This window comes from Cherax quadricarinatus, chromosome 15, assembly GCF_038502225.1.
Source record: "Cherax quadricarinatus isolate ZL_2023a chromosome 15, ASM3850222v1, whole genome shotgun sequence".
Taxonomy (NCBI): Eukaryota; Metazoa; Arthropoda; class Malacostraca; order Decapoda; family Parastacidae; genus Cherax; species Cherax quadricarinatus.
In genome coordinates this window covers 9,232,650-9,243,422 of record NC_091306.1, presented here as the reverse complement: position 1 = coordinate 9,243,422, position 10,773 = coordinate 9,232,650, and the positions used below count along the sequence as shown (strand labels likewise).

Below are 10,773 nucleotides of genomic sequence, written 5' to 3'. Positions count from 1 at the left end.
TTTGGATAAATACATGAGTGGGTGTGGGTGGGTGTGAGTTGGACCTGACTAGCTTGTGCTAATAGAGCTGATGCTGTGCTCCTTCCTTAAGTAGATGTGACCTGATCCGACTAGGTGGGTCATTGGTTTAAGCTGGGAGGTGGCTTGGGCCTGCCTCGCATGGGCCAGTAGGCCTGTTGCTGTGTTCCTTCTTACTTATGTTCTTATGTTGAACTTCCCTATGTTGAGCTTTCCCATGTTGAAATTTCCTATGTTGAGCTCTCAGATGCTAAGCTTTCAGATATTGAGCTTCCCCATGTTGAAGCTTCCCCATGTTGAAGCCTCCCCATGTTGGAGCTTCCCCATGTTGAAGCTTCCCCATGTTGAAGCCTCCCCATGTTGGAGCTTTCCCATGTTGAAGCTTCCCCATGTTGAAGCTTCCCCATGTTGGAGCTTCCGTATGCTGGAGCTTCCCCATACTGAGGTTCCCTATGTGAACATTCCCATATTGAGCTGCCCCATGATGAGCTTTTCCAAACTGAGTTTTCCCACGTTGAGCTTCACCAAGTTGAGCTTCCCCCATGCTGGAGCATCGTCATGCTGGAGCATCGTCATGCTGGAGCATCGTCATGCTGGAGCATCGTCATGCTGGAGCATCGTCATGCTGGAGCATCGTCATGCTTGAGCTTCCGATGTCGAGCGTCCCCTTGCAGAACTTCCCCATATTAAGCTTTCCCGTGTTGGAGCTTCATGTTTGAGCTTCCCTATGCTGGAGCTCCTCCATGTTGAGCTTCCCTATGTTGAACTTCCCCATATTAAGCTTTCCCATGTTGAACTTCCCTATGTGGAACTCCCCCACATTGGAGCTCTCCCATGTTGGAGCTTACCCATGTTGGAGCTTTCCCATGTTGGAGCTTCCCCATGTTGGAGCTAACCCATGTTGGAGCTTCCCCATGTTGGAGCTTACCCATGTTAGAGCTTTCCCTTGATCGTCATTTATTCCATGGTGATATCTGTAACAGTAACCTAACATCAGGGTAACTATCCACTGTTGGGTGAACAAGGACAGCAGGTGTAAAAAAAAAAAAAATCTCATAAATACGTCTCGACTTGCCCAGACTAAAACCCGGGCCCATTGGTTGTAAGCCGAGCGCGATACCACTCTCTCAGACACCTCTGTATCAGTGCTGCTGGACACATGAAGTGAGAGATCTTAGTCTCCTAGATCAAGGAGTTAAAATTACTGAATTTAGAGCAGTTTATCTGTAAATTTCTGGAGCGAATGACAGAAAATACGACATCAAAATGGAGGAACTATGCTATTTTGAAGTGATTTCTTTTCAAACAATTGAATGATAATGATAATAATAATAGTAGTAATAATAATTGTAATAATAATAAGTAGTAGTAGTAGTAGTAGTAGTAGTAGTAGTAGTAGTAGTAGTAGTAGTAGTAGTGGTGGTGGTGGTAGTAGGACTTTCAGCTAACACCCATGCTATTGACTTTGTTTTATACCTAACTATTTTCTTACAAGTGAACTACATTACCTGTAAACTGTAGAAAAGAAATACATTGTTTGTTTTGTTTGTTGTTGACAGACCCTACGTCTCGCCCGTCCCGGGAATCACTGGGTCACACCACATGGACGAGACCCGGGCCGGGTACGCCACCAGTGAATCACACACGATACAGCCCGGAAATAAACCCGAATTATCTCTGTTGTGAGCTGAGTGTTGTACCACTGAGCTACGGGGGTACAATTTGACCTTTCATACAATACCATCAAGCATGAAGAAACTAAGGTTTTCGACATTTCACCCGGAATAGTACTTGAAAACGTCCCAGTGAGGGTGAAACGTAGATGAAAAGGTGTTCTCTATTTTAAATGGCTTTGAGTTATCCCACGTCATCTGGTGTCATTGCCACAGTCAGGACCCTTGTGGAAATAAGTCACTTTGTCTGACTTTTTTTTGGGTTATCTTAGGTTCTCTATGTAACTATATTTGTGTATACCTGAATAAACTTACCTGTCTGGCCTAGCTTCGCCAGGTGAGAGCAAAAACATTCTATATCCCCCCAAGTTGCATCACGATCTGCCAAATTTAGTGGAAAGGTTTGTTTTAAATGAATAATCTCATCTCTCTTGAAGTAATATTCTTAATTAAACCCATATAAAATATTAAACAATGCTCTTACAATATAAATATATATAAATTTCTAATTCTAAATTTCACTTCACTGAGGCATAAAAATTACACTATATATATATAAAAAAATAAATTTTACATCTAAAAGAATCACATTGGCAGTAATTACTGATATGTACGAAATCTTATATACCCCATCTTTATGAGGCGGGGCCAGGAGTTGGGACTCAACTCCCCGCAGACACAACTCGGTGAGTATATATTTATATAGATACAACACTATATATGAGACTCCAGAACCCTTATGAAGACACAAGTTTTTCTGACTCTGTGTTTCCAGGTGGGTAATAAATTCTCAATGATAAATGGTCGTTAGACTTCGATGCCTTAAAATAGAGTTTATTTTATTTTAATCCCTATTTTAGGGATTAAAGTTCTCTTAAAGTTAGTGTTCAGGTGAACTGTAGGACACCAATGGAAATAGGTCACTCTGACTTTTTTTTTGGGTTATCCCAGGTTCTCTACACATATGCTGCTATGTATGATAATCTATGTAACTGTATTTGTGTATACCTGAATAAACTTACTTAAAACTTAAGAAAGAATACATTGTTCAGAAGCCCCGACTCAGTGAGTCCCCCCTCCTACAAGCACATCTAGCAAAGCACAGACCACAACTAACAGAGCACAGACCACAGCTAGCAGAGCACAGACCACAACTAGCAGAGCACAGACCACAACTAGCAGAGCACAGACCACAACTAGCAGAGCACAGACCACAACTATCACAGCACAGACTATAAAGACAATCTGCCACTTAGTTCCTACTGTATCATCATTCGTTTCACTCAGAAACACATATAACACTTCACTATTGTAACGATATCAGACGCATTCCATATCTTAATGAAGCAATAAACATTGGCCGGTTCATACTTTCTCAAGGCATCATAGACTGATTCATTCTCCGCCACTCACTCTGAGCAAATAAAAAATGCAAGTGATTGTAATTATGAATAATGGCCCACTGAAGGAGTGATATACATTTTTTTTATTTCAAGTATGAGTTCTTAAAACCAAGAACATCGTTCTAGGTCACTCTTGGATCCCATGAAAGTGTCCGGGATAGCGGTAACTGTTGGCTCCTGGCCTGTGTACCTAGTAATTCAGACTCGTTACTTTAATTCATAATAAAAAATTCCTCTGATTGACCAACAGTCAAAAACCGAAAGATAAGTAGTTAATAATATACGAGACAAATCAATATTTAATAAATCCAGAAGAAATCTTTCAAATTTTTGAGTACTGTTGATACAGGCGGTTACCTAAACATTTTCAGATCGTTGTTTCGTACCGATGACGAAGATAATCAACACATAATATAAACATCTAGCATCCTTTAGGAAAACACTAAACATTCCCAAAAAGTTTAGAACTCTTCATAAATAAACTGCTCACAGAGGTCAGTTCGTATAAGTGAATGATGTCCTCACTACCTGGAGTATACCTGGAGAGGGTTTCGGGGATCAACGCCCCCGCGGCCCGGTCTGTGACCAGGTCTCATGGTGGATCAGGACCTGATCAACCAGGTTGTTATTGTTAGTCGCACACAACCCGACGTACGAACCACAGCCCTGTTGGTCAGGTACTGACTTTAGAAGCCTGCCCAACGCTTTCTTGGAGACAGCCAGGGGTCTGTTGGTAATCCCCCTTATGTATGCTGGGAGGCAGTTGAACAGTCTTGGGCCCCTGACACTTATTGAGTTGTCTTCAGTGTACTCGTGACGTCTCTGCTTTTCATTGGGGTGATGTTGCATCGTCTACCGAGTCTTTTGCTTGCATACGGAGTGATTTTCATGTGCAAGTTTGGTACTAGTCCTTCTAGGATTTTCCAAGTGTATATAATCATGTATCTCTCCCGCCTGCGTTTTAGGGAGTACAGTTTAAGGAACTTTAGGCGTTCCCAGTAATTGAGGTGTTTTATCGCAGTTTTGTGTGCCATGAGGGTTCTCTGTACATTTTCTAGGTCAGCATTTCATCTACCTTGAAATGTGCTGTTAGTGTGCAGCAATATTCCAGCCTAGATAGAACAAGTGACCTGAAGAGTGTCATCATGGGCTTGGCATCCCTAGTTTTGAAGGTTCTTATTATCCATCCTGTCATTTTTCTAGCAGATGCGATTGATACAGTGTTATGGTCCTTGAAAGTGAGATCCTCTGACATTATGGCTCCCGAGTCTTTTACATTAATTTTTTCGCTCTATTGTGTAGTTGGAATTTGTTTTATACTCCAATACAGTTTTAATTTCCTCATGTTTTCCATATCGAAGTAATTGAAACTCCTCATCACTGACCTTCATATTTCTATCTGCGGCCCACTTAAAGATTTGGTTGATGTCTGCCTGGAGTCTTGCAGTGAGTTCAACGGATGACACTGCCATGCAAATTCGGGTGTCATCTGCAAAGGAAGACTAGGTGCTGTGGTTTACATCCCTGTCTGTGTCAGATATGGGGTTGAGGAACTGGATGGGAGCGAGTACTGTGCCTTGTGGAACAGAGCTTTTCACTGCAGCCGCCGCAGACTTTACTCTGTTTACTACTGCTCTTTTTGTTCTATTTGTCAGGAAACTATAGATCCATCTACCAACTTTTCCTGTTATTCCTTTATCACGCATTTTGTGCACTATTACACCATGGTCACACTTGTCAAAGGCTTTTGCAAAGTCTGTGTATAATTCATCTGCGATTTGTTTGTCTTATAGAGCATCTGGGACCTTGTAATAGTGGTCCAGTAGCTGGGACAGGCAAGAGCGACCTGCTTTAAATCCGTATTGCCCTGGGTTGTATAACTGATGGGTATCTAAATGGGTGGCGATCTTGCTTCTTAGAACCCTTTCAAAGAGGTTTATAGGATGTTAGTGCTATCGGTCTGTAGTTCTTTGCTATTGCTGTACTGCCACCTTTGTGGAGTGGGGCTATGTCTGTTGTTTGGAGCAGCTGTGGGACGACCCCTGTGTCCATGTTCCCTCTCCATAGGATGTTAAAAAGCACATGATATGGCTTCTTGCAGTTTTTGATAAACACGGAGTTCCATGACAAAAGAATCATTAACATTCTTCAGTAAAAAAAAAAAATACATGCATAACAAGCTTTTGTTGTGACAACGTTTGGCTTAAAGTAACACTGAGCGTTGTCCCAGTGTTAACTTCACCAGTAAATTCGTGTTTTATTCTTTTGTGTCGGCATCTCACCAGCAATAAAGAGTAATAAGTGATAATACCGTGGCTGGAACGATGCACCAGCACCCTGCACTAAGGAGATCGGAACCTTTAACGATGTCTCTTAAGTGCGGGTTATCTGTACATTCAACATTCTTCGGCAGACTGACCATACAATAGAACATGGTAAACTGAATAGGTAAAATTCGTTAATTAGCAAGAACTCATTAAAAATCAAGTCCTTTCTAAAACTTTCTCTTATACGTTTAAAGATATATTTTTTTTCGTGTATATTTATGTAAAAATTAAAAATTTTGTACCAGAGAACCTTAGAAAGCTTACCTAACCTTATTATAACAAGCACAATTTAATTTAGCCTAATCCAGCTAAATATATTTTAGATAAGTTTACAGTAATGTAACAATAAACAAACACAATAAAATATATTTTTTTCGTTAGGTTCAGAATGATTTTTGCGACATTATTGTAGACACAAATTTGTGCTTGTCTGAAGCTCGGTTCGAAATGACTATCATGGAACAGGGCGTCTGAAATTTGATAACTTCTGTAACTACCTTTCAGCAATCACCTGTTTGCTGAATATACTGCAGAAGTAGGGCGAAACAAAAATTTCAAGGCGTTTGTGAAATGTTACGAAGTGAAGTGAAAAATAAACCCAGTCAAAGACTCTTAACCTGCTACCAGCAGATATCAGAAATATTACCGGAGCAAATGTTGATGTCTTCTAGAGGAAACCAGACTACTCCCTCGGCCAAGTGCCAGATCAGCCAGGCTGTGAAAGCTATGTGGGCCAACGGGCAACCAAGAGCAACAGTCAAGTTAAAAGGGCAATCACCAAGGAAGTCTGGTCTCAGGCCGAACGGCTGCAAAGGTAGACAAACCCTAGAAACCGGCTACAGGTATATAATTGGTATGCATGGGTCCCACCCTCTCCCTCCTTTGTATAGCTACTTAACATTTACTCTTGTTCATTTTCTGAGCGTAATAAAGTCAGTCAGTCCTAGGTGATGTACACTATGTATAATAACTATACTTATGTGTACCTGTGCCTAAGTAAACTTACTTCTTTAATGACTGTAAATTTAAACTCAACATAAAAAACTCACATATTTTGCTTAAGTCAGTAACACAGGTGTTATCTCAGGTACTTTGACAGATGTCCCCACAGAGTGTAATACCAACGATAGTTTTCAAATATTTGCCAAATGGGACCATAGTGAATCAGAAGATGATAACCTTTTTCGATCACAAGAAAAAGCACAGTATGGTTGTTCAATTGTTCAACTGTTCAAGGGTTCAATTGTTCAAGGGCTCCGTCCTTGTTCAACTAACACTACATGTTAACCTACTAGATTTAGAATGTTGTAAGTTAGGGTCTCCAGAATTAAGGTTAAGGCAGCATTTTACGAGCATGATGACCTAACCATACCTTGTACTCTAACTCACCATTTCCTGTACTTGGCTAACCATACTCTGTACTCTCACTCACCATTTCCTGTACTTGACCTAACCGGTGCCCCGTGGCCTGGTGTCTAAAGTTCTCGCTTCACACGGCGAGTGTCTGGGTTCGATTCCCGGCAAAGGTAGAAACATTTTGCGTGTTTCTTTACACCGGTTGTACATGTTCCCCATCAGTAAAATGGGTACCTGGGAGTTAGTCGACTGGTGTGGGTCGCATCCTGGAATAAAACTGACCTAATTTGCCCGAAATGCTCTGCATAACAAGCGGCTTTCTATATAGTAGTATGTCATTGATGTCAGCTAGGATTGTATACCTTGTACATGTACTTGTAGTAAATGAAGATATTGTTATTATTAACCATACCTTGTACTCTAACTCACCATATCCTGTACTTGACTAACTATACCTTGTACTCTAACTCACTATATCCTGTACTTGAGTTAACTATACTGCGTACACTTTAACTCATCATACCTTGTACTCAAACTTGTACTATTTTGTTACTTCTGAGTAAATATTTCTAAGTTTATTCACACAGGTCAGAGCGCGATTGCTGAGACACAATAGAATACATTGATCGAGGCAGGACTCTAAACAACACACGATGAAGGTTAAATTTCTTCTCACGAAAGTCCTTGAAAGATCTGCAAGATTCGTGATGCAAATAACATAATGTCCTTGCTAGGAAGGGAAAAATGTTACAACACATATGATGTTTATTCTTGTAGATATTTGAATACCAGTTTCTTGCAACAACTTCAACACTGACACTCATCAGCCTCAGGCTGCATAATAAGCCGAAGGCACTCGATATTTTTTTTTCGTAAACACTAAATGCTCGTAGCCCCACTGTTTCTCGAGCACATTGACTACATTCTCACCTTCTTAGTGTATTGTATCTCTGTTATATGCAAAACAAGGTTTCTGTTACCCTTCTGAATTTGAAGTTGTTCTCTCTTATCCTTTCCGTGGTTTGTGGCCGTCAAAGTATTTTAGCCACCTCGTTTATATTATCTTGTTGTTCTTAAACGAGATGATCACAGGTGCCACTTAAATTCAACTAGAACACAAGAGGTTAGTATATCTATGAATTTCGTCACTCATCTCTTGTCATCCGAAATTTTTAATATGATATAAATGCTACATGATATACACTCAGCAGATCATACATCAACATGGATTTCCTCCCACAAGGTTTCAGCTTTGTCAAATGTTGTAGATGGGTTTTCCCTCCAGAAAGCTTTGTAGGCCATTCATGGATTTTTCTCAATGAAGCCTTCTAGGAGGTTGTACGTGAGTTTCTCTGAAGCCTTGTAGGAGTTTGTTTACAGGTTTCCCTGAAGCTTTGTAGGAAGTTGTATGTAGGTTTTTCCCCTGGAGGCTTGTAGGAAGTTGTTTATGGGTTTCCCTCCATAAGCTTTGTGGGAGGTTGTACAAGAGCTTCCTTACTGAAGCTTCACAGGAGGTTTTACATGGGTTTTCTTGCTGAACCCTTTTAGGGGATTCAACATGAGCTTCCTCCGTGAAACCTAGTAGGTTGTTCATGGGTTTCTTTCTTAAAACTTTGCAAGATGTTGTACATGGGTATCATCCTTCAGGCCCTGGAGGTTGTGGTGTCCAGGTGGTGCACAGGTGGTCTCAGATGGTGCACAGATGGGGGCCCCAGACGAAGACGGACTGTCTGCCAGAACAAGTGTTCCGGATCCCCCACACACGTCACCTGAACGCACCTGCTTACTGACTGACACGTCTGTCACAAAGAGGAGAGACGGGTATTATTATTATAGGTTGTAGTAGCAGTAGTAATAATAATAATAATAATAATTAATTAATAATAATAAAATAATAATAATTAATAATAATAATAATAATAATAATAATAATAATAATAATAATAATAATAATAATAATAATAATAATAATAATAATAATAATAATAATAATAATTACCGTCTGTTGGCAACACCTGAATATTACTCTCTATTGGTCATATTATTCAGTCTTATATGTTTGAGTTGTAATTTCTAAATGGAATAAGTACCGTGTACTTTGATGCAAATGCGCAGGTTCGAGTCCTGCTCTGGTCTGAAATAATGTTTGTCAATAATTTCACAAGTCTGCGAATTGTTAAGCATACATTGACCATTTACCATGGCGTTGGTGGCAGCTTTGCGGGTTCGGTCGTCAGAGGGCAGGATGAACGGCGTGACTGAACAAGGCGAACCCGGGTCCGGTAAGACATAGTACTCGTCTTCTGTGTAGATGACCGGACCTCTGACCTCCTGTTTCTTCTCCTTGTCGACCTCTAGGTCCTCCCTGGAGGCGGCGTTGCTCCCAGTGATCATGTTGGACAGTCGCTGGCTCTTCGGAGAGTCAGACCAAGAGCCTTCCACCATGATCTCTGGAATATTTAGTTTCAGTTCGGAGCGTCGGGGTTTTTCCTCCAGTCTGATGCCGATTGTGTCAACCATTTGGCTCTCTGCCATCTGCCAGCCACACACAGCAGGCACACGAACCTTCCTAACCACCTTCAAGATCCCCAGCAAGTTATTTCTCTCTGGAGATGCCAACTGCATCGTCGCTTCCTGTTGGTAGAAAGTGAATTAAATAAATGCTTCTAGAGATATCCCCAGTGCTGCCACCCACAAAAGAAGATTAGTAACTCATGTACCTATTTACTGCTGGGGAGTGGAACGTCGAGAGGAGCTTCTAGGCGCTGAAGCCCTTATAATTTCCTTCAACCCCCAAGCTGCCTTGATGAAAGTCATGTTATTTTTTCATAGGTATAAATGTCCTCCTATACTTGTCAGAAACAGTTTATTCAACGAATTAAATAGGCGATTTGAAACAATACATGGAGTGTGCTGAAGAGTTCATCAGCACTGAATTGAGATGTTTAATGTCTAGAGAAATTTTACGCTCTGGAGATGGAATTTAACCATGGTTACGAAGAGGAAAGTTTAAGTGTTGAGCTTCATTAAGTGTGATGTTTCCTCGGAAGATAAAAACAACATAGTCATACCGTCACTGCACTCGAATCCGCTTCTCTGGTCAAACCAGTGATGCTGTCACAGATTTATAAAAACTGGCGTCCGACAGTGTCACTGTTTTAGTAAATTCTGCAGTATGTGAACACAGTTGTTCCTGTGTGCTAATGACAGAAGCATCTTGAAGAACAGCAATAGCGATAGCAGAACTAAGGTATATAACAGTTTTCTGTAAATCTGAAAATAGCCCAGAGTCTGACGTTGAAAGGCACCAGAAGCATCACGCAGCTACATTACTACAGTTATCCCAAGTCTCTCATCTGAGAGTAGAGTGAAAATATTACGATCTCTGTTTATCATTACAAAAATAAAGCCCAGGTGAATATTATTATACTGATGGCTCACACAGTGATGCAATTTCATGCAATCGTTGTCACAATTTTTGATATGGGCCTTTGTTTTCTCTATTATAAACTGTGTATAATAAAAGGCTCTTCAGAAAAAAGTTGCAGTTTTTATTAATCTGTACTATACACTCTAAGAAAAACTAACGTACTTTCTCTGTAAAAAGTGTCTCCTAGATCCTCACTCTGCCTGATAGCCCCATTAAACTCCGTAGACCCTGGAACAGAAATTCTGGAGCGGCTGCTGCTGCTAGGTGAAAAGAGGCAGCCAGTACATATCTACGTGCATAGAAGTGTGTACGTAGGTATGCGTGAATTCACAGTAGCATTATTGACAAATGAACACACAAGTGTCTGCAAGTGTAGGGAATTTATTATCAGGAACAATTATGGGATGCATATAATTACGAAGGCGGCCGGGGAATCCCAACTTAATTGAACGCCTCGGTGAACACGTAACTGTATATATATATATATATATATATATATATATATATATATATATATATATATATATATATATATATATATATTATATAATATATGTATATATATA

At 40.4% G+C, this 10,773-nt stretch overlaps 1 protein-coding gene across 3 annotated transcripts in view; it reads right to left on the bottom strand.

The window, feature by feature from the left end:
- Window positions 1-2,126: 2,126 nt before the first annotated feature.
- LOC128692110 (single Ig IL-1-related receptor) overlaps window positions 2,127-10,773 on the bottom strand; it is a 48,561-nt gene continuing 39,914 nt past the window's right edge. For all 3 annotated transcript variants that reach the window (XM_070085126.1, XM_053781109.2, XM_070085127.1), the window contains exons 10-11: window positions 8,977-9,411; window positions 2,127-8,576 (exon numbers count right to left, since the gene is read on the bottom strand). In XM_070085126.1, the coding sequence (XP_069941227.1) occupies window positions 8,421-8,576; window positions 8,977-9,411 (591 nt within the window). In that variant the 3' untranslated portion in view covers window positions 2,127-8,420. The remainder of the gene's footprint in view (window positions 8,577-8,976; window positions 9,412-10,773) is intronic.